This window comes from Vulpes lagopus, chromosome 2 (assembly GCF_018345385.1).
Source record: "Vulpes lagopus strain Blue_001 chromosome 2, ASM1834538v1, whole genome shotgun sequence".
In the NCBI taxonomy this organism is placed as follows: Eukaryota; Metazoa; Chordata; class Mammalia; order Carnivora; family Canidae; genus Vulpes; species Vulpes lagopus.
This window is the reverse complement of record NC_054825.1, coordinates 159046618-159069950: the sequence shown is the minus strand read 5'-3', so window position 1 is coordinate 159069950 and position 23333 is coordinate 159046618. Positions and strand designations below refer to the sequence as shown.

The 23333-nt window shown below is 55.4% G+C and overlaps 1 protein-coding gene across 2 annotated transcripts; it reads left to right on the top strand.

Moving 5' to 3' along the window:
* The first annotated feature begins 2055 nt into the window (after window positions 1–2055).
* On the top strand, window positions 2056–22860 carry PPP1R12C (protein phosphatase 1 regulatory subunit 12C). Of its 2 annotated transcripts, none has more exons than XM_041745050.1 (22): window positions 2056–2461; window positions 6642–6772; window positions 6861–6979; window positions 12539–12698; window positions 16428–16572; window positions 16673–16747; window positions 18031–18104; window positions 18181–18308; window positions 18773–18831; window positions 19084–19242; window positions 19319–19386; window positions 19939–20073; window positions 20298–20388; window positions 20587–20670; window positions 20757–20817; window positions 20971–21056; window positions 21169–21209; window positions 21292–21373; window positions 21537–21641; window positions 21870–21920; window positions 22096–22146; window positions 22226–22860. In XM_041745050.1, exons 1-22 carry the CDS (start codon window positions 2141–2143, stop codon window positions 22310–22312), a joined length of 2313 nt encoding a protein of 770 aa, XP_041600984.1. In that variant the 5' UTR covers window positions 2056–2140; the 3' UTR covers window positions 22313–22860. The 2 variants fall into 2 exon arrangements, with proteins under 2 accessions (XP_041600984.1, XP_041600985.1); XM_041745051.1 differs by having other exon boundaries at window positions 2057–2461; window positions 20974–21056.
* Window positions 22861–23333: the final 473 nt, after the last annotated feature.

The following is a 23333-nucleotide window of genomic DNA, read 5'->3' as shown; positions in this document are numbered from 1 at the left end:
ACAAGAGAGTAAACTTGATGCTTTAGTTCATTCCTTTATCTGGATCATCTTTATGACATGGACGGGCGTCTGTTTCTCTGTGGTCGCAGGGGAAGAGGGAACATCTTCTTATCTCAAGGAGGTTATTTTCACCAGCTGAGTGAGGAGGGCTTGCAGTTCTAAGGTTAGGCATTGCAATTCCAGTGTTAGCACGGAGAGGAAACAGTGAAAACACTTTCTCCATGGAAAAGCAAAGGGAAGAAGATAATTTTAAAGAGTGGGATATGAACATGTCTGTACCAGCCAACACCTGGTACCTATCAGACACCTTATGGACGCTCTGGACAACTCCATGAGACAGAGATTAGCCCTAGGCTTTAGAGCGAGGAAGTGGGCAGAAACAAGCGTCAGACCTACCACTGCCTACATGGGACCTGGAATTCTTCACAATTGCAGCAGTGCAGGTTTTAAAATAGAGGCTAAAGTCTAAATTCTGCAGGCAGTGTAAAGATTGCCAATTGAGCTGATGGTGGGAACACGTCTCACACTTTGTCGTGTGGGTTGGGCAGACACCCCAGATAAACAATCACAGTCACAAAAACACACAGACATATTTCCATGAACACTTACAGGCTTGATAAACATGAATCCCTATGAATAGCACACACCCAGGCACACACAAGACCGTAGGCACACAGTTATAAGGTGTCACGGGTATGCACGCACACTGAAACACACACAACCACAACCGCACATAACCTACAGGCGACCTACTAACTGCCTTTCAAGCTTCCTGGCAAAGGAGGTGGGGTTCACTTCCCACGCGTGGGAAGCGTGGGGTTCAGAGACTACACATCCCAAGAACCACCGGGACTGCCATTCCCTTTATATCTATGGCCAGCTTTCCCCAGGCCTCATGGGATTTGTAGTTTATTTCTTTCTACAGGCCCCGCTACTTCGGAGTGGGTGGGCAACTCCAACATCCCTTAAGAAAAAAGGCTGTTGCCGCTATCCAAATTTCAGCGCCTTTCTGTGCGATTTTTACGGGTCTTGGAACCGACCTCAAAGTGCCTCTATCTCTCCTAGCCAGGATTTAGGCGCAGGACACTTAAAGTGAGGATTATTACGTGTTTTAAAGTGCTACGTGGAGCCCCTCACCCAGGACTACAATTCCCAGCATGGCTTGCGAGCATGTAGAGCCTAGACTACATTTTCCAGCGTGCTCCGCGTTGCAGGGGGCCCCCGGAAGAAGAGCGGATGAATGAAGGTTCTGGGGGCGCTGTCCTTGTGGACCCCGCCCCTTGGGCCCCTTGACTGGATGTGATCCAGGGGTCACCATGAGGGACTTTGGACTTCTCCTGCCCTTGGGCCTGGCTTTTTGGGGGGCTTGGGATTCTGCCTAGGACGTACTGTGTTTCCAGGGGCGTGGCCCTGAGGACTACATTTCCCGGCGTGCGCTGGCGCTGTGGGCCGATGGCCATGAACTCTGACTACCCACTGTATCTCCCAGCATGACCTGGGTGGCCACTCCGGAAAGCTGGGGTTTGGGATTGCCCTGAAGGGTCACCGGGTTGCGGGGTGCCCTGGTGTTTCCCCTGACCTCGGGGATCCATTAATTAATTCGTGCAGAAATTAACTTAGGTAGCGCAATTTTAAGCTCCATTCTGGGTCCTGGGGATAAGTAGCGCGCAGAGAAGACAAACGTCCTTGCCCTCCGGCCGCTTATTTCTAGCTGAAGGGAGCTGACCAAAGAACCCACAATTAATGAATTATGTGGGAAAATGAGCATTATGTCCTTCACGGCTCCCGGCCCCGTGGAACCTAGCAGTGCATTTCCCGGGGCGCCCCCGCCCCCACTCTCACTCCCACCCCCACTCCAACCGTCCACCGGTCGCCTGGAGCGGCGGACTTCCCGGTGCGCCTCGGGGCGGAGCGAGGCAGGGAGGTTGCCATTAGCAACTTCCGCTTGCGGACTCCATTTCCCAGCGCACCCCGCGGAGGCGTGCTGACGTCGGCGCTCCAGGCGGGGGCAGACTGATCCTCGGGCGGCGCTGGGCCAGCGGCAGTTCCCAGTGGCCCGGGCGGGCGGCGGCGGCGGCGGCTCCTCCTCGGGGCTCGGCGTACGCTCGCTCGCTCGCTCTCCGGGCGGGCGGGCGGCGCGATGTCGGGCGAGGACGGTCCGGGGGCGGGACCGGGGGCCGCGGCGGCCGCGGCTCGCGAGCGGCGGCAGGAGCAGCTGCGGCAATGGGGGGCTCGGGGGGGCGCCGAGCCAGGCCCCGGGGAGCGGCGCGTCCGCACCGTGCGCTTCGAGCGCGCCGCCGAGTTTCTGGCGGCCTGCGCGGGCGGCGACCTGGACGAGGCGCGCCTCATGCTGCGCGCGGCGGACCCCAGCCCCGGCACCGAGCTCGACCCCGCCGCCCCGCCGCCCGCCCGCGCAGTGCTCGACTCCACCAACGCCGACGGCATCAGCGCCCTGCACCAGGTCAGCGCCCCGGCCCCTTCCGGGACCTGGTCCGCCCTGGGTCCGAGGCTCCTCGAGCATCCTCCCAGCCTGAGTCACGGTCGCCAGGCCTGGCCTGCGCTCCGCTCTCCGCTCCCGCCCACCTCGAGCTCCCCGCTTGCAGCCTTGAGCCTCCTCCTCAGCCGGCCCTGGTCTCTGCCACCCTGCGCCGCCCTCTCCCTGGACCCGAGCCACTGCTGACAGCTTCAGTCTGGTGCATGCCCCTGGTCTTGGTGGTGGTCACTTGGCGCCGCCGCCTCCCGACCCTGAGCGCCCCTTACCAGCCTCATCGGTGTCCCGACGGTACACCGACGGTAGTACTTAAATCCCCTGTACCCCGCTGTTCACCTTTCCAGGCGGGTACCACCCTCACTGCGCAGCAACCTCCTCTCTGGCGCCTAAGGAGCTTCCTCCCCTGGTGCCCGGCCTGTGCTACATCTTTGGCTAGGCCCAGATCTTCCATGGTGCTGCTGCACAATGCGTCCTCCTCCCTATTCCTTCTCACCCTTGGGCAGTGCCATCTGTTGCTGTGTGAGGATGCTCTTGCTTGAGCCACTTTCTTCTAGGTCTGGATCACCTCATCCTATGTCCACCCAGATACTGGCTGCGTTCTCTTTCTGGAGGCTGTGCCACCTCTGGTCTCTCACAGTAGGCCTTGTGTCAGGGATGTGTCTTCCAGGTACCTCCTGGTCTCTTGCCCCTTCCCCTTGTCTAGGCCTGTATTCTTGCCCTTTTTTGAGGGAACCTCAAAGCACCCGATGCTCTATTCTGGGTCATCTTGCTTTCTCCTGTGCATTTGGGCAGCTTCTCTCCTGTAGACTCTGTGGTCTCTCTGGTTCTTGTCATACCACCTCCACGAGGGGTTCTAGAACCCATGCTGTTCTCTCCACAGCATGGCCCCTATGCCTTTCCAAGACTCCCTGATTGTTGCCTCCAGTGTTTCTGTTTCCCAAAACGAGGGCCACCTTACGCCCCAGGACTCTCTCTGGTTCTAGATGCATTTATCTGCTCCCCCTACAGTGGGAGCATCAGGGACAGGACTGGCCATGGAAGAGCCCCCACCCCCTGTCTCATCCCTGAGACCATGCCCTTCCTGGATGAGTCCTCAGCCCTCTCCTGCCTGCCAGAATCCGTGGAGTTTGGTAATTGATGGAGCCAGAGAAGACCCTGGGAAGGAAAGGCTGGTGGGGGAGGCAGGGATATTTGAGGAGGCCCACTTCTCAGGTCCCCATGAAGAGAGGAGCAGTTGAGGGAAAGCAGAATTGTCTAAGTCCTAAATTCTAGTCTCAGTTCCTCAGCCTTGTGGTTACAAAAGTTACTGTCCGTTCTGTGCCTCAGTGTCACCTGTGCAGCAGGACTAGCGGGCAGCCCTTCTTGGCAGGGCTCTGGTGAAGGAGGGAGGTGGCCTGTGTGGAAATCCCTTCAGAAGCAGCAGAGGCATTCCGCTGGGGAGTTGTGCCACCTGGTCTGAGTGCTACCCCCTCCCCTCTTTCTCCTTTCCAACTCCTAGGCCTGTCCCATCCAGAGTCTTTAGTGCTGTCTGGGAAATTGTCTTCCACCCAGAGGAGGGTCCTGCTTCCTTGAGGCCTTGTAGGGTACTTGCAAGCCCAAGAGAGGGGCCTGAGGCTCCTGTATCCCCCTTCCTCTTCCACCATCCACACCTTAGCTCTGCTGGACTTTCCCTCAGGCACTCTTGGTCCTGTTCTTCAGGCTGAGCCCTCCTCTGTCACCCTCCTGGGCCTAGATCCTTGCAAAAGGCAAGTCTGACCTGGCCTGTCAGGCTGCCCTTTCAGGTGCAATCTTTCCCCTTCTCCAGGCAAGCAGTTGGTAAACTCACTTTGCAGGTGGCCTGAACGGTTAGGGCTTTGGGGGTTCAGAAAGGGGAAGTTCTTGCCTCAGGTCACGTGGCCAGCAACCGGGCGAGCTGGGGTTGGGTCAGATCTGCTGTGGGGTGACCAACTAGTGCTGGTTTGCATGAGACTGGCCTGGTTTTAGCAGTGAAAGTCCCAGACAGCCTGGGACAGTTGGCTGCCTCGTCTGGGTGAGTCCTGGGGCTGTGGTTTCCTTTCTGAATTCTTCCTGGAGTGGGTCCCCAGGCATCAGCCCCCTGCCCTGGTCGTGTGCCCAGAGTTCTCAGATCCCAGTGCCTGCTTCAGATGGGTCCGTTAACCACTTGATAAAGCCAGTTTCCTCTCCCCTTTCCCCAAAATTGCCTAATGGTTAGGTCTGGTCTGGAATAGAAGGGATCGGGAGCCACGGTTCTTAGGTCTGAATAGGGAGGATGGAAGCTGGGACTCCTGGGTCTGGGTTGGGGAAGGTCTTGGACTCTTGGGTCTGGGGGAGAGGGGCAAACTCCTGGGTTTGGGGGCAGGGAGGCTTTTGGACTTCTGGTTCTGGGTGGTGGGGAGGAGCTTGGGCTCCTGGGTCTGGGGAGAGGGTGGTGGCTGTCGTCTGGGTTCTTGAATCCCTGGTGCCCAGGCCTTGGGCATCTTTCACATGGATTCCTGTGCCTAGCCAGGTCCTTGAAAGGGAAAGGCCCATCTCCCTCCTCGACACCCCCCCATCACCATGACAACCGGGTGGAAATAAACGAAGCCGAGTTCATCCCGTTCCCAGGGCACGTGTGGCCCCCCTTTCACGGCCTGAGTTTCCATGACTTCATGCTCTTGGCCCTCATGGCCTCCTCCCCCCTTCTCCAGATGGGCGGTTTTGGAGAGGTGAGGGAGTTGGGGGGTTAATTTACCCTGAGAACCCAGGATTTCAGGTCCACCCATTTCCTTGACCCAGGGCAGGTTCCAGTGCCCACCGGGTGTTTGTGTGTGCCCTGGGCTATAAAACCCTGCCCTGTTCCCACTTGCTGTGCCTACTCAGGCTGGGGCTCTTGTCTCCCTGAGAGTGATTTCTTCCTCTGCAGTACAAGAGCCCTGACAGCAGGAAGATGAGAGAGGATCTACCCAAGTGTAGACCCCTTGGCACAATAGTCTGTACATAGTTGGCCCTCCGTGCGTGGGAGCTGCGTCTTGGGCCCCAGGCTCTGGGCACATGCTAACACAGCCATCCCTACTCCTTTAGGGGTCTTGTCCAGGACCATAATTCTGCCCTGTTTCCAGGGACTTAATGATTTGACCAGCTCTGCAGAGCCTTGGGCCCCAGGGGCCAGGAGTCTCTCCTCAGGGTACAAGTCAGGGCCATGGTCAGTTCCTGGAGTGTATCCGTTGGGTCTGAGGGAGGAGGGGCTGGGGGACCTGACTCCTGGTCTGTGGGAGGAGGGTCTGGGGGCCCTGTATTCCTGGGTCTGGGAGGAGGGTCTGGGAGCCTGGATTCCTGGGTGTGAGGGAAGAGGGGCTGGAGGCCTGGACTCCTGTGTCTGAGGGAGGAGGGGCTGGGGGCCTGGACTCCTGGGTCTGAGGGAGGAGGGGCCTGGGGGCCTGGACTCCTGGGTCTGAGGGAGGAGGGGCCTGGGGGCCTGGATTCCTGGGTCTGAGGGAGGAGGGGCTGGGGGCCTGGACTCCTGTGTCTGAGGGAGGAAGGGCCTAGGGGCCTGGACCCCTGGGTCTGAGGGAGGATGGGCTGGGAACCTGGACTCCTGGGTCTGTGGGAGGAGGGGCTGGGGGCCTGGACTCCACAGTCTGAGGGAGGAGGGGCTGGGAACCTGGACTTTTGGGTCTGAGGGAGGAGGGGCTGGGAACTTGGACTCCTGGGTCTGTGGGAGGAGGGGCTGGGGGCCTGGACTCTTGGTCTGAGGGAGGAGTTGTCCGTCACTGGAAGCCCTGTGCTGTTGGTGGTGACTGGGGTGCATCATATCTCACAAAGTACCATTCAGGATTTCTACACTTGGAGAAAAGCCACCTCTCTTTATCCAATTCCTGCTTGCAGGGGTCTGGGTGTCCTGCTGTCATGGTCTCCACTGAACTCCAAATGCCCAGCAGACCTAACCTTTGGGAAGCCAGGGGTGTCCTAAATAGCTGGGTACTGATGGGTCCTCCAGGGATAGTGTTGGCGCCTTCCAGGATCTGTCCTAGGGACATCAGGGTCTCTCCCTTGAATGTCACAACTGCTTGTTGCCTGGATCTGTGTCACGGCCTCTGCAGGGGTCTTACCTTTCTGGGTGTGTGGTGTCTGGGTCAGGTGAGGGCTGACAGTTGTGTCCTCTGTGCTCCAGGCCTGTATCGATGAGAACCTGGAGGTGGTACGCTTCCTGGTGGAGCAGGGTGCCACGGTGAACCAGGCCGACAATGAGGGCTGGACGCCTCTGCATGTGGCTGCCTCCTGTGGTTATCTGGACATCGCCAGGTGAGGTGGGGGAGGGTAAGTGGGGTCCCCCTGGGGGCTGGAGCTCAGTCCCCTCAGCCCTGACCTTCCTGCCCCTACCTGCCTCCAGGTACCTCCTGAGCCACGGGGCCAACATTGCCGCTGTCAACAGCGATGGGGACCTGCCCCTGGACTTGGCTGAGTCAGATGCCATGGAGGGGCTGCTGAAGGCGGAGATTGCCTACCGAGGTGGGCCCCTGGGTGCTGACTGTGGGCACAAGGGGGAAGACTGCCAGGGCGCAGAGGTCAGCCCCTGCATATTCTAGGATTCTCTGACTCTCTGTGCTTTGGTTTCCTTTCCTGTGAAGTGGGAGTGTGAGTACTGATCCTTTGGGTTGCTTGGCATGGGGAGTGATAGTAAAGAGTGCTTGAGCCACTGCTGGACACGCAGAAGAGGAGGTGAGGGTCTCTTAAGTGGAATTGTCTTTTCGGGCAGGGGTCCTGGGGGATTGGTCCTCCTGTGCACCGGGTCACTGCACCCTGGTGGTCGTTAATGTGGGACCCAGGATCCTCTGCAACTCTGTGTATTACCAAGTTCATGTTTCTAGACAGAATGTGTGTTGTTTCCAGCAAGTTCTCAGAGGACCTTATGACCAACCATATCCACCCCACCCCTGCCCTGCACAGCCGTGTAGGACCAGTTGATGAATGGGGTGTGTGGGGAAGGCTGTGGGCTGACTGGCCTGGAAGCAGAGGACACAGGGCTGGGGGTGCTGGTCCAGGTGCAGTGAGGCGGCCGCTGAGGTGTGTACGCAGGGCTGGGAGTCTGGAGGGCCTCGTGGAGGGTTCAGGGAGGCTCTGAAGAGCAGGCGCTGAGGGTGATGCCCAGATGCCTGGATCCCTAGATTCCCAGCTGGGGCAGGATGACTTCTGGTGTCTGCTGGAGAGCCACGGGGAGGTGGGCAGGTGGGCATCTGGGTCAGGGCACCCCCTGCCCTGCTTAAAAGGGGCAGTGAGGTAAGGCAGAGCTGAGCTCCCTCCTCTCCTTTGACTTTTTACCTTGAGAAACTTCCTGTTTGGAGAAAGGCTAGGACGGTCTTCTGGGGAGCACCCATGTGACCTCCCTGAGCTCTGCCCGGGTTTGAGCGGCTAAGTGGAGATGTGGTTCCAAGCTCACACAATTCTCTTTGAAAGTGTGTGCAGCCCACTGTTTTATTAGCGCTTTTGGTATGGTGCATCTATCAGCATGTTGTTTCAGAGGGTTCGATCACCCCGTTACCACCTGGCCCTAGGAGACCACTCAGCTCTCTGTCCCCGTGCACTTGCCCATTTTGGATGTCTTGTTCTAGTGGAATAACATGCTAGAGGTTGATCAGTTGTCCCGTTCTGGCACATCTGCAGTTGCCCTGCCTCTCCCCCACCCCCCACCATACATAAATAGCTCCCCACCTTCCCTCTCCCTTCCCTTCTCTCTTCCTTTCCTGGCTGCCTCCCTCTCTGTTCCCAGCCTTCTCGAGAACGTGCTGCAGACAATGTAACCCCGTCCGTCATGGGAGCCAGTATCTCCTGGAACAAGGACACGGGCTGTCACATTGCTACTTTGCTGTGGGCGCGGGGACCTTGATGCTACTGTAACTTGTGGCCTCCCCTCCTGGATCCTTCTGGGACCATGCCCTGCCTGCTCATTATCCTCCTGTGTCCTAGCTTCCCCTTGCTTTCCTCACATGACGTGTCCCTCAGCCTGGACCTGGCCTCTGCTTCACCAGGAGATTCAGTTCTGCATTTTTGGCAGGAGCTTCTTAGCACGTTGCTGCGGGAGACAGGCCCCATGTGTCTGCCCTGTTGCTGTTGATGCTAGCCTTGAACCTCATTGAAGGGCACTGGCCAGGTGGCTCTACTGTGGAGGCATCTTCCTTTGTGATTCAAAGTAGCGTGCAGGATGGTGCTTGGATGCTGCCGCTGTGGGAACCCACTGCAGCCTGGCTCAGGCCGAAGAGGCGGTTTGTACAGCTATGTTCACAGCAGCCAAAAGGTGGATACGGCCCAAGTGTCCGTCAGCGGACAGATGCATAAACAAGATATGGTATGTGCACACAATGGAATATTATTCAGCCTTAAAAAGGCAAGAGATTCTGACAACTGCTGCAACGTGAACAAGCCTTGAGGACATTATACTCCGTGAGATAAGTCAGGCATAAAAAGGACAAGTGCTGTATGATTCCATTCTCGTGAGGAATGTGACCAAAGTGGTCAAATCCGTAGACAGAGAGTGGAATCGTAGGTGTTGAGGGCTGGCAGAGTGGGGAGATGGAGAGTTGCTGTTTAATCAGTACCAAGTTTCAGTTTTGCTAGATAAGAGTGTTCTGGAGAAGGATGTCAGTAGTGGTTGCACAACAGTGTGATTATACTTTTATTTTATTTTATTTTTTTTAAATTTTTTTACAGATTTTATTTAAGAGCGCAAGAGAGAGCATGAGCAGGGGGAATGGCAGAGTAAGAGGGAGAAGCAGGCTCCCCGCTGAGCAGGGAGCCCAATGTGGGGTTGATCCCAGGACCCTAAGATCATGCCCCGAGCTGAAGGCAGATGCCTAACCAACTGAGTCACCCAGATGCCCCTGACCTGCACATTTAAAAAGGGGTTAAGGTGGTAAACTTTATGTATATTTTTCCACAGGTTAAAAAAAAATACAATTTTTGGGCTATGTAACTGAAGTCTAGGAATTGGACAGACTTCAGGCATACAAAGAAAACCATCACTGTACTGAACTCTGCATTGACCTTGTTCTTAGGCAGATTCTCTCAGTTTCTTTCTTTTTTCTTTTTTTTTTTTAAAGGATTTTATTTATTTATTCATGAGAGACAGAGAGAGAGAGAGAGGCAGAGACACAGGCAGAGGGAGAAGCAGGCTCCACACCGGATGCCCGATGTGGTACTCGATCCTGGGTCTCCAGGATCACGCTCTGGGCTGAAGGGTGCTAAACTGCTGAGCCACCCGGGCTGCTCCTCTCTCACAGTTTCTAACAGTTCAGACTGATACTCCAGCTGAACCAGGACTAGGCTTCCTCAGTTGTCTAAGCCGCCACCCTCAGTCTGAGCCCGCACCAAGCTAGTCTCTAGGGCAAGAGGGGAGGGTGGTTAAGCCTGGTGACGTGGCCACCCATGGAGCCCTGCCTTGGGTGCAGTCATGCTGGAGCTGTGTGGGTTGAACGCAGGGTAGTATAGGGAAGACGTTAGTATAGGTAACGTATAGATAAGTATAGGTAGCATAGATGGCAGCAAGGCCAGCAGGAGCCCTGCAGCAGATGCTGCCCCCAGCCCAGCCACCGTGTCCTGTATAGACAGCACCCTTTGGCCACTTTGCCCACAAGGATGCAGCACTGGGCAGGAAGGGAGCCACCTGACAGGCCCTCCCACCCTCGGACAAGAATCTTCATCTGGGTGTTAGCAGGCATGAAAGGCGAGGGCCTACACCAAAAGAAGCATGGATAAATCACTAATCTGTAAATAATGATCTAAGCAGGGCTGGCAAGCTTTTTCTCTGAAAGACTATACTGTAAATATTTTAGACTTTGTGGGAGGCGCTGTCATGTTGCAACTGTCCCCTGTGGCTGCTTTCCCCACTACAGGCAGGGGCAAAATGTAAATGATGGGCCTGTGTTCCAATAAAACTTTATTTACAAACACAGATGCCTTCCAGAATAGGCAGTCTTAGTGACAGGAAGTAAATTGGTGGTTGCCAGGGGCTGGGGGAGTGGGCTACAGAGAATGACTGCTTTATGGGAGGTTTCCTTTTGGGATAATGGGGAAGTTCTGGACATGGATGGGGGCCCATGGTTGCACATTGTGAACGTCCAAATGCTGCAGAACTGCACAGTTTAAAATAGCAAAATTGACACGTTATGTTACCTTTGTCTTACCATCACCACAACAACAAAACTGAAAAACCAAACAGGTTTGCCAACCCCAATCAAGAGCTCCATCAATAAACACAGTCAGATCTCAGCAAAACCAAATTGCAGAAGGATGTGTATGAACACGTCAAAGGATACTGATGGAGGTTGAATAAAAGGTCAGCCAACCCCACCCCTCCCTGCCCAAGAAAGGCATAGGCATCTCTAATAGGATTGAAGGTGATTCCCTTTAAGGAAGTTGTGGGATGGGGAGTGTCCCTGAGTCCTCAGCACTCACCTGGCCTTTCCACCCCAGCCTGGGACCTCCAGGTAGGCCCTCAGCAACCAAACCTTCCTTGGACAGCTGCCGAGTCAGTGCCAAACCAGAGACCCCAGGTGATCCTACTAGGGGTCAGGCCTGAGTGCCCAGGTACCGCCAGGTGGCGCAAATGTACAATCGGCTCAGGGTAGCTTCCGTGTCGCAGTGGGGAGTGCACTCTGGGATTCTACGTGTAGACCTAGGACAGAAGTTTACAGAATATGTAGTAAGGATAAAATAAAGTGCATGGAAGCAAGTTTGTGATGGTGGTTACCTCTGGGGCCACAGGGAACAGATGAGATGTGTGAGGGGCGCATAGGGGGTGTCTGTTTTCTCTGTCATATTTAAATGTTTAAAGAACCCAAGTGGTTCTTTGCCAGTGCTGTCCAATGGAAAGCCAGCATAAGCCACAAGTGTAATTGAAAATTTTTAAGTAGGTGCAGTTACAAAATGTAAAAGGATACAGGTGAAATTAATTTTAGTGATATATTTTATTTAACCTCCATTAAGCCCCCCACCTCAGGGTGGCTCAGTCAGTTATGCATCTAACTCTTGATATCAGTTCAGGTCAGGATTTCGGGGTCGTGAGGTTGTCGGGCTCTGCACTGGGCATGGAGCCTGCTTGAGATTCTCTCTCTTCCTCTCCCCTTGTCCCCCCATGCCACGCTCTCCTCGCTCTAACCAAAAAAAAAAAAAAAAAAAATCTATTTGTGGGTTGCTGCATGCTTTTTCTCTCCACACATCGAAATCCAGTGTATATTTTACATTCATAACCCATGTGAGTTTGGACTAGCTACGGTTCAAGTGCTCAGTAGCTGCACATGAGGACGGCTCAGCTCCACACAGCACTTCAATAAGCGTGAGAAGCCTCACAGTTGAAAAAGCCGTAAAGGAGAAAGATTGAATATTCTCTGGAAAAGACCATTTTTGACTCCTGTCCCGAAGGTTTATACCAATCAAAGTGCAGATTCTTAGTGATGGTCAACATACTATTCCAGCGTCAACAAGGCTGCCTGTTTTGATCCAAAATCCACTAACATTTAAAGTCATAACTTGCCTTTTACATCCATAAATACAGTATAGCTTTTCCATGAAACCGAGGGAAATGGTGAAACTGACCGACCAAGAAGCATGCTGGCCTCTCACTTGATTGTGCTAGGTGATGGCACAGCTGTGAACCGGAATTAGCCCGTGGATAGGACAGAGCTGTTGCCCCAGTGACACAACACTTTATTTGGTGGCTCTTTACTTTGTTTATCCTATTCCCGGGTGACAGAAATACTCATGACAAAGTGTGTGAAGATGCGGGGCTAAGGATTTTACTGGTGGTGCTACTGAGAGTCAGATGTCATCAAACATTGGGTTTGCTCCGTAAACTTGAGGTTTTATGCTCAGAAATCGCAAAAAGCTGACATTTCAGTTGAAACAAGAGAAGGCCTGTGATCCTTGGTCCCTCTGCTTCCCAGCAGCGACATGGAGACCCAGTGGGGAAGCCCAGGTCCTCCAAGTCCCACAGGAGGGACCTGGCAGGGCTGCAGCCCTGTGCCACCTGGAGCTCGAAGTGTGATTCTCACCTGCTGCCCCTTCTCGTCCTTTCAGGTGTGGATGTGGAGGCGGCCAAACGGGCTGAGGAGGAATTGCTGCTTCATGACACCAGATGCTGGCTGAACGGGGGTGCCATGCCAGAGGCCCGGCACCCCCGGACGGGGGCCTCTGCCCTGCATGTGGCCGCCGCTAAAGGCTACATCGAAGTGATGAGGTGAGCTGGGCTGGTGTAGTCCTCCTTTTGGCCTGCTCCTTGCCTTGGGCCTGTCTGTTCCTTACACAGTCTATACCTTCCTGTGGAATTTTTAAGTTATGGATGCAGGCTGAGTATGTATTTCTGTGTACATACAGCCTTAGCTGTCTCTACAAGTCCTGATGTGTAGGTTCTTCCTTGTTATTCAGTTGAAAACATTTTCCAATTTATAGTCTTTCTTCTGTGACCCCTGGATTATTAGAAGTATGTCCTTAATTTCAGATGCATGAGATTTTCTCGTCATCATTTCTTTACCCGTTTCTTGGCTTGATCGTACCATGGTCAGACAGTGGGTTCTATGTGATTCCAGGTTTCTCAAATCCTCTGAGGTTTGCTTTATACCTGAGTATGTGTAAGCAGGAAAAGAGCCATGCTATCAAGTGCAGCGTTGTATATAGGTTATTAGGTCAGCTTTATAGTTGTGCTATTTAAATCCTTTATGTTCTTAGTGATTTTTCTTTCCATCTGCCTACTCTGGCAGTTCCTGTGAGAGGTGTAGAAAGAAATTTTTTTAAAGATTTTTTATTTTATTATTATTTTTAAAGATTTTATCCATTTATTCATGAGAGACACAGAGAGAGAGAGGCAGAGACACAGGCAGAGGGAGAAGCAGGCTCTACGCAGGGAGCCCGACGTGGGACTCGATCCCAGGACTCCAGGATCATGCCCTGGGCTGACAGCGGCGCTAAACCGCTGAGACAACGGGGCTGCCCTTTTTAAAGATTTTTTAAAAAGATTTTATTTATTTGTTTTTCATTCATGAGAGACACAGGGAGAGAGGCAAAGACATAGGCAGAGGGAGAAGCAGGCTCCCTGTAGGGAGCCCGATGTGGGACTCAATCCCAGGACCCCAGGATCATGACCTGAGCTGAAGGCAGATGCTCAGCCACTGAGCCACCCAGGCGTCCCTTTTTTTTAAAGATTTTATTTTTAAGTAATCTCTACACCCAGCATGGGGCTCAAATTTACAACTCTGAGATCAAGAGTCACATGCTCCACCAATTGAACCAGTCGGGTGTCCCCTAAAATTTCCTATTATGCTTATGAATTTTGCTTGTTCGTCCTTGTAGTTCTAGCAGTCTTTATTTCTGTATTTCAAAGACCAGGTTATCTGGCGCATATGTATTTTACATTACATGTATTCAAACAGCGCATGTTCTCTTGCTACTGTCCTCACCTGGGCCTCATCTGTGTTTGGCTGCCTCACCCCCTCACCCCTTTTTTTAAAAGATTTTATTTATGTATTCATGAGAGACACACAGAGAGAGAGGCAGAGACATAGGCAGAGGCAGAAGTAGGCTCTGTGCAGGGAGCCTGATGGGGTACTCTATCCCAGGACCCTGGGATCATGACCTGAGCCGAAGGCAGATGCTCAACCACTGAGCCACACAGTTGCCCCTCCTCACCCCTTTCTATTGAGGTGGTTGGCTCCAGTTCTTACCCCTCCCTTGTGATTTATATTTTATTTTTAGTCAGAAAGTAGAGTAGAGATGAATCCCTCATCTCTGCCCACCTCTGTGTTGTGCTTTTAGGGAGGTTTTCCCGTGAGGTACTTAAGATGACCCCTAATAGCTCCAGGCTCATGTCCTAGTTGCTTACCTACTGTGAGAGCATAGAATGCTTTGTCCTCTGTACTTGCAGCAAAAGACCTGGTCTGATCCTCACTGGGCCACCTTGGATACCTGCCCATCCTGAAGCCAATCCCTGTGGCAAGAGGGATGGGATACTGTAAATGGTTGGGCCCAGTCATGCACCCAGCCCTGCTCTCTTCTGGCTGTGGCTTCCACCCCTGAGTCTCAGGTGGCTGATGGACTAGCTGCAATTGCATCTGTATCCCAGGCAGGAGGAAGGAGGCAAGGGCAAAGAGAGCAAATGTCGATGTCCTTTTAGAAGAACAATCCAGAAGTGACATACACACTTAATGCTGACATCCCATTTGGCAGACTACCTGGCATTTACTTGGCATTACCATCATCCCAGTTACTCACCTGGTCATTCACAGCTGCCAGGGAGACTGGGACATTTTGCTTTGGCCCATGACAGTGTGTCTAGCCGAGAGCCGGTGCTGTTACCAACAGGCGGAGAGTTCGTATTTGGGGGCAGCCTCATTTCCTGCCCCAGAACTCAAGTGCTTCAGATGCAGACATTATCTATGAATCTCATTTCATTACTGCCCCTCTGAATGGCTTCTCTTTACAACCAGATCCATTGACTGCGTTTTTAAGACAGTGTAACTGATGTTCTCATAGAGATGAGAGGTGTGCAATTATTTGATGCCATTGACTCAAGACTGACTTACTGAGCACCCACTGTATGCCAGGCCATCTTTTAGGACTGGGGATACACGGGCAAATGGGGCAGGTCTGCTGGGGAGCCAGGTGAGCATAGAAGCAGGCCACATTGGAGGCCCTGAGTGCATGAAGGGCCTGCCAGCCTCCATGCTCATGACCTAGGGCTGGATGACAACAGGGTGCACTGTGCCCTGTTCATCTTAAGATGTTGAGCAGCATCCTGGGGCTCTACACTGGGTGCCAGGAACACCCCCACCACAGTCATGACAACCAAACATGCCTGGGCATTGCCAGGTGCCCCTGGGGGGCCAATGCTGTCCCTGGTTGAGAACCTCCAGATAGAAGGATAAACAGGGTGGTGGGCAGGGCCTGCAGGACCTCTGGCCTGGGGACAGCTGGTGACCACGTGAACTCCCATCCCAGGCAGAGGGATCAGCATGTGCTGTGGGGTACCCCCCTCCCCCCCGCCCGTGGCCACACACACTGGGCACGTGGCGGGAGCTTGGGATCTCTAGAAGGTGAGTGGTGAGGTCAGCAGGACCACACAGGGACCCTTTCATTTGAAAAGCCTCCTTATTAAATATCTCCTCTCCATCCTCCCACCTTGTATTAGCTCTTTCCACTGACACAGAGCCTGATGCCCATTCTCCAGAGGCAGTTGCAAGCTGTGGGCAGGATTGTCTTCCCCCAAATCCTGTGGTCTAATGGTCTTTTTTTTTTATTAAGATTTTTATTTATTTATTCATGAGAGACACAGAGAGGCAGAGATATAGGCAGAGGGAGAAGCAGACTCCCTGCAGGAAGCGTGATGCGGGACTCCATCCCAGGACCCAGGGACCATGACCTGAACCAAAGGCAGTCGCTCAACCACTGAGTTACCCAGGCATCCCATCTAATAGAGACTTCTAAGTCAGGGTTCCTCAGGCTGGCCACTAGATCAGTCTTTGCTGTGGGGCCTGCCTTCTCACTGTAGGATGTCAGTAGTATCTCTGGCACCCACTCCAAGGTTGTTACCACCAGAAATGTCTCCAGACACTGCCAGGTGTCCTCCAGTGGGCAGTGTCGCCTTGACTGGGAACTGCCACACTAAGCCGGTGGTTTCTGAGAACCCTAACACCCCCAAGGCTGCCCCTTCTGGGGTCTCCACCTTTTCATAGGCTCTGGGGCTGTCTGTCCCACACCCAGGGATGAAAAATCAAGAGAGTTGACCCCCTTCAGGTACAAGGAGCAAGATTCCGACGGCCACCTGATGGGTGGGTCTCTGCGCAGTGGCTTTTCACCACCTGCCCGGGGTCATTTCAGAGCTGTCATGTCTGGGTCATGGCACAGCCAGCTGATGTCAGCCATCGGTGCAGAACCCCTATCTTGGTTCTTGATTCTAAGCCTTCCTGGTCCCCAGGCTGCTCCTTCAGGCTGGCTACGACCCGGAGCTCCGGGATGGGGATGGCTGGACCCCCCTACACGCAGCGGCCCACTGGGGTGTGGAGGATGCTTGCCGCCTGCTGGCTGAGCACGGTGGGGGCATGGATTCGCTGACCCACGCGGTGAGGGCCGGGCTGCTGGCGGTCTGGTGGAGGTGAAGGTGGGGAGGGCCTCCCTTACCTCCGTCATGCTCCACCCCTCCCCTTCTTCTCCCTCCACCAGGGGCAACGTCCCTGTGACCTGGCTGATGAAGAGGTGCTGAGTCTGTTGGAGGAACTGGCCCGGAAGCAGGAGGATGTGAGTCTTGGGCTCCCTCCCTCCTTTCAGCAGGCTGAGGAAGGCCTCCCTGGTGGCCTAGCTCCTCCCCAGCTGGTAATGGAGTCAGGAAGAAGAGTTAAGGGAGGAGGCAGAGTCTGGGGCCCAGTCATACCTTGGGATACAGATGAGGTTAATCCATCCCAGGCTCAGGCTGGGCCTCATCTGCCCTGGTGCCCTGGGATGCTGTCAACCAGCACGGAGCCAGGGCCTGCTGCTGGAAAAATGCAGAGTGAAGGATGACTGGTGTGGACTTTGGGCTCTGAATCCCAGCTCTGCCATGGATTTGCTGTGTGAGCTCGGGCTGGTCACTTAACCCCTCTGGGCTTCTGTTTCCTCACCTGTAAAATGGGGTAATGGTGTGTGTACCTTTATGAGGAATTATGTGGAGTATATGTTATTCTACAAGGAATATATCCGTTACCCAAGAAGAACATTTAGAATGTTGCTTGGCAGATAGTAAATCCTGTTGGTAGCAAGCAGCATCTTCAGGGGGCCAGGCCCTCTGCCTGGAGCTTCCAGCCAGGGGCAGGTATACCATCTACCTGGACACAGATCCCTCTGTTTAAAGGCTGGTTGTAGCTCTGCCTTGGTAGATAGCTTCTCACATCCAGGGCATGTGCTCAGATTTGAGGGGACAGCATGTGCCAAGGCTAGTGGGTGGGAGCATGAGGTAGGAGAGGCCTGGGACAGGGGTATGCCCTGAAGGGCCTTGAATGCCAGCCAGAGGGTAGCATGAGGCTGAGAGTGGAGATGATGGGGCCATAGCAGGGTTTGTAGAGGTTGAGGCAGGGTCAACTCTTGGCGAGGGAGAGCACAATCTGTATGCCTGTATCCAGCCTAGAGGAGAGTCCTCCTGTACATGGGGCTTGCCGGTTGGGCCGGGGGTTACTGGCTGTCCTGGGGCAGGAACTGTTGTGTGGAGGCTGGGCCAGTGCCCAGGGAGCCATAGAGAGGAGGCAGGGGCTCCTGGTTCTGAGCACTATGCTAGTGTCCCTGTTGAGCAGGGCACCTTGGGAAGTAGAGAGATCCTTCTGGGGATGAGACCGGAGGTGGGGAAGCCAGGAGGTGGCTGTGAGAACTCAAGGGACCCAGATGCTGCACAGCATCTGCAAGACACTCGGATGAGCCCACAGACCCTCCATGCCCACCCCTGGAGCATCCTTGAGCTCAGACCAGCACAGCCATGCAGCATAGCCCTGCACACTGGCCCTGGATACTGGGGCTGTGGGGCCCTCCCAGCAGCCTGCTTTCCCCCTTTGCAGCTGCGGAACCAGAAGGAGGCCTCCCAGAGCAAGAGCCAGGAACCCCAGGTGCCTTCCAGCAGCAAACACCGAAGGTAGTGGGTAGGTGCCTGGGTGGGTGGGTTGGAGTCCCCCAGGACTTGGACCCCAATACCCTCCCCCTCCCACCAGGAGCTCTGTGTGTCGTCTGAGCAGCCGAGAAAAGATCTCCCTTCAGGACCTGTCCAAGGAACGCCGGCCTGGGGGTACAGGGGGGCCGCCGATACAGGATGAGGATGAGGGAGAAGAAGGCCTCACAGGTGAGGGGCCAGGGTCTGGGTTTCTGAATCTAGGAATAGAAAGCTGGAGCCTCGGGATCCCTGGGTGGCGCAGCGGTTTGGCGCCTGCCTTTGGCTCAGGGCGCGATCCTGGAGACCCGGGATCGAATCCCACGTCAGGCTCCCGGTGCATGGAGCCTGCTTCTCCCTCTGCCTGTGTCTCTGCCTCTCTCTCTATCTCTCTGTGACTATCATAAATAAATAAATATTAAAAAAAAAAAAAAAAAAAAAAAAGAAAGCTGGAGCCTGGACTCCAGGGTCTGAGGGAGGAAGGAGGGGCTTGGGGCCTGGACTCCTGGGTCTGAGGGGGGAGGGGCTAGGGGGCCTGGATTTCTGAGTCAGAGGGAGGAGGGGCTGGGGCCTGGACTCCTGGTCTGAGGGAGGAGGGGCTGGTTCTGAGAGGCAGCTGGCATCTCAATTTTCTTACACCAAGCCACCCTCTCCAGAATCCAGAACTCTCAATGGAGTGTCTTCCCCGCCACCCTCTAGCCCTCAGAGCCCCAAGGTGAGTCTGGATGTTCTGGATGGTCATGCTGTTTTGGGAGGGGGAGTTGATACCATCAACTGTGCAACCCTCTTCTCAGGGCATGTAGGGTCAAGGTTAGTTTCTAGAGTCTCCCAGACCCATTGACTGTTTTTTTCTGGCTCCACCCTCCAGAGGCTGGTGGGAATTGTGGTTTTTGTGGTCCTTCTGGGGTAACATGGGAAGCCTCTGGAAAGATCTTTTCTCTATAGCCAAGACCTTGCTCTTCCACAGCCCTCAGAGGAGGCTCCCTTTGCCAGGCGCTTTGGCCTCCAGAAGATGGGGAGCTCTAGTACCCTGGGTCCCACAGACAGACGGGAGGCCGAGGGCACCCCTGGGGTGGGGCTACAGCGCTCAGCTTCCTCCTCTTGGCTGGAAGGGACCTCCATTCAGGTGAGTGGAGTGAGGGGCAGGGGACCAAGCCCTCCCTGTTCGAGGAGAATGTTCTCTCCGTTCTCTCTTTACACAGGCCAAGGAGCCCCGTCTTGCCAGAATCATGCCTACACCCTCCCGTAAGGTGCTGGAATCCTCTGCCCTGTGAGTGCCAAGGAAGGGCCTGGGCCTGTCGGGGTAGGGGCTGTATGAACCTGAGCAAGTCCCTTTGCTCTCTGGGATCTCTGCCCTTGGCTGCTCTTTGCCTCAGTTGTCCTTCTGGTACATCAAGTAAAAGCTCAGAGTTAAGCTTCCAGGGTCACAGTGACATGACCTCCTGTTGTCTGTGTCTCTCACCCCATCCCTTTCTGACTCCTGCCCCAGGGCCTTTGCTCTGCAACCCCCCAGCTTGCTTCCACTCCCTGCTCAGGTCCTTGTGAGGCCCACTCTGACCACCTGCTCATGCTACTGCAGTGTCTGCACACACATACTCTCCCACCTCCCACCCCTTCTGTTTCCTTGCTTCAAAGTACTTTGGCCTTCTGGCATGTCAGATGACATATGCTTATTGTTTGTTCTGCCTCTTTTCTGTTCATGTTTGACTCATTGGGGCAGAGATGATTTTCATCTTTTGCTCACTGCTGTCTGTATCTCTAGCACCTGCCATGTAACTGAAGCTTGAGTAATAATATTTGCTGGATGAACGAATTCACACAGGTTTGAGATCTCCAGGCGTCCTCCTCTGGATCACTCCACTCCTCCCTCCAGGATTCCGGAGTCTGAATCCCCAGTGAAGCCAAATGTCCCTGTAGCCTCCATAGCGCCCCCAGCTGATTCCCAGGATAGGCGGAGGTGAAGAGGCAGGGGGTGGGAAGCCTCTTTCGTGCCCGCTGGGAAAACCTAGCTGGCCCAGGGCTGTGTCCCCAGGGTCTCGGGCTCCCTAGGGGGTTTGTCCCAGGGTTGCTGTGAGTTGGAAGTCCTCTGACAGAACTTACCTTCCCTGAAGGGTGTCAGCGTGGGTGGGACGGGAACGGGCTGCAAAGGAACCCTCCCTGAAGTTGGGACCTTTCACTCAGGTCCTACCAGATGCCTGTGCGGGATGAGGAGTCTGAATCCCAGCGGAAAGCTCGCTCCCGCCTCATGCGCCAGTCTCGGAGGTCCACACAGGTGTGGGGGTGGGCTGGGGCACTGGGCTCCTGGGTCCTGAGAAAGGGGGTTGGGGGCCTGAATTCTTGTGGGTCTTGGGAAGGAGGGGCTGGGGACCAGGACTCCCTGGTCTAAGGGAGGAGGACCTGGGGGCCTGGACTTGGGTCCTAAGGGGCTAGCCCTGAGCTCGAGGACCCCTGACTGCTCCCACTCTGCCAGGGTGTGACTCTGACTGACCTGAAGGAAGCCGAGAAGGTAGCAGGGAAGGCCCCAGAGCCAGAGAAGTCATGCCTGCAGAGCCTGGTGAGAGGGGTCAGATGAGCAGGTAGTGGGTGGTACAAGACCCCATGTCCTCTGACCATTCTGACCTCCATGCCCCTGTCCCCTAGGACCCATCTCGTCGTCCCCGCATCCCTGGGGTGGAGAATTCTGAAGGCCCTGCCCGGAGAGGTGAGGTCTGGTCTCTGGGAGGTGGCTCCTGCCCGCTCCCCTCCCCATCTATCCTGCTGTGCTGTTTTCTTGGGGGGTCAGGCTAGGGACCCTGACAGGGCAGGGAGGGGCCCCTCCACAGGTTTCAGGGCTGATTCCTGCCCCTCCCCCCAGCAGAGGTGCCTGATGGGCAGGGTCAGGGACCACAGGCCGCCAGGGAGCACCGCAAATTCGGCAAGGAGTGGAGGGGGCCTGCAGAGGTGAGCGGGAAGGCCCAGGTGGGGCGAGCTGGGCTATGGGTGGGCCTTGGCGGCAGGGTGGTGGGCCAGACTCCCCTCCCGGCATCAGGCTGAACCCCACCTCCGCCCGCAGGGGGAGGAGGCGGAGCCGGCCGACCGCAGCCCAGAGTCCAGGTACAGGGTGGGCAGGGAAGGGTTTGGGTTTGTCTGTAGGGCCGCAGGGAGCCCCATTGATGCCCTGCCCGCCTCCACCCAGCACTTCCGAGGGCGGCCCCTCACCTCGCAGGGTGCAGGACCCCGAGCCAGAATCGGAAGAGCCTGATGGAGGCTTCAGAAAGGTTTGTAGTCCCCTGCCCCAACTGTCAGCCTCTGTCCACCTGCCCTACTGCCCTTTCTTTGCGGCTTAGCCTGCCACCTCCCTGCACCCTGCCATCCAGCGGCCTCGCTGAGCTGTGTGGGACTGGCAGGCCTGACCCTGTCCCCCTCCTGCTGGTCCTTCAGCTGTACTCAGAGCTGCGCAGTGAGAATGAGAGGCTTCGTGAGGCTCTGACTGAGACTACGCTGCGCCTGGCACAGCTCAAGGTGGAGCTAGAGCGAGCCACGCAGGTGAGGTGCTGAGGTCTTGGAGGTGGGCAGGGTGGTGGGGTGGGGCTGAATGATGAGGGATGCCCAGGGGAGCAAGAGCAAGGGGGGATGGGGGAGGTGGGCTGTGGGGGCAGGGCTGGGACCCTTGGGATCAGGAGCCTGGACTGCTGTCCCTCTCCCATGCTGATTTCCCCTCCTGGTCTTTGTGGTTGGGATGTCTGAGCCTTGTGCTTTCTCTGTTCTCACCAGAGGCAGGAGCGCTTTGCAGAGAGACCGGCCCTTCTGGAGCTGGAGAGATTCGTGAGTGGAGGCAGCTGGGGTGGGGGCCAGATGTGTCACCAGCCTTACAAACCCATGTGGGTCTGAAGGAGGGCATGGTGACCCTCTGACCTCTCCCTGCCCTTCTCATCCTATTTTGACCGCTGGCCCTCCCTGAACCCCAGACCCTGGGCTTCACCTCTCCTATTTATTCCAGGAACGCAGGGCCCTGGAGAGAAAGGCAGCCGAGCTTGAGGAGGAGCTAAAGGTGAGGACTTAGGGGGTGCTGTGCACAGTGGGTTCCACTGGCCCAGGGCCACCCTGCTGTGACCCATCCCATCCCACAGGCCCTGTCCGACCTCCGGGCTGACAACCAGAGGCTCAAGGATGAGAACGCAGCCCTGATCCGTGTTATCAGCAAACTCTCTAAGTGACTCTGGAGGAGAACCTTCCCTGTACCCGTATTTATACAGCTGCTTCTGCCACACGCATCCCTTCCCCTGTGTGAGCACGAGTGACAGGGCTCCCAGGGGGTCTCTGAGAAGCCATAGCCTCCCTTCTGGGCCTCCAGACTGTGAGGGGAGTACAGAGTCCCAGGAGCCAAGGGGGGCCCCCCTAAAGCCAGGATGGAGGCGAGAGGCCAAACCAGGTAGGGGGACACTGGTGAGAGTGCCCTGGGGCTGGAGGTGGGACCAGGGAGGAACCGAGGACCAGGAAGTGCCAGGACCAGTAGCCAGGGCCAGAGTGGCCACCGGAGGTCCCCCACTCACGTGTGATGCCACCCCAGTCACCCCTCCTGTTCCTGAACAGGGATCCGAGAATGTGCCAAGAGTCCCGCCAGCCTGGGCCATCTGTGTGCAATAGGGAGGGATGTCTCTATTTTTTGCTGCCCCCTTCTTGCCCACTGTCAGGGGCAGGGGGAGAAGATATTTTCGAGACAAAGCACAGGCACCACAAATAAAAGTCGTGAAGTTGCCACTCAGTGACTGTGTCCCCGACTGGAGGTGGGGCTGTGCTTCTGTGCTCATCTGCACTCCTCAGTGGCCACACTGTAGGCTCAGGTGGGTGGTGCTGAGGGGTGGGTAGGTGCGTGCTCACTGGGTGGGTCCAGGTTTCAGGATGAGTGTCTAGCTGGAACTGTGGCCCCAAACCAGTGCTGACATGGTCTCCAGGTAGCCTAGTGCAGGGCAGGGTTTGTGTCAGGCTGGGAGCTGGTGTCTTACATCAGTGCTTTTGCAACAACTTTGAGCCAATTGGCAGCATTTAAAATTTGGGGTAATGCATATTAAAAACCTTAGAATTTTTGATTTTTCTGGAAAAATAGGAATGTGATAGTAGGAGTGGTTGAGTCCAGCATAATAACAGGTAGCTGGGGCTGAGGAGGAGGATGGGGCATTCTTTCATTCCTGGTCATGTTCTCCTTTCAGGCCCCGCCCTACCTGGTGGTGATAAGTA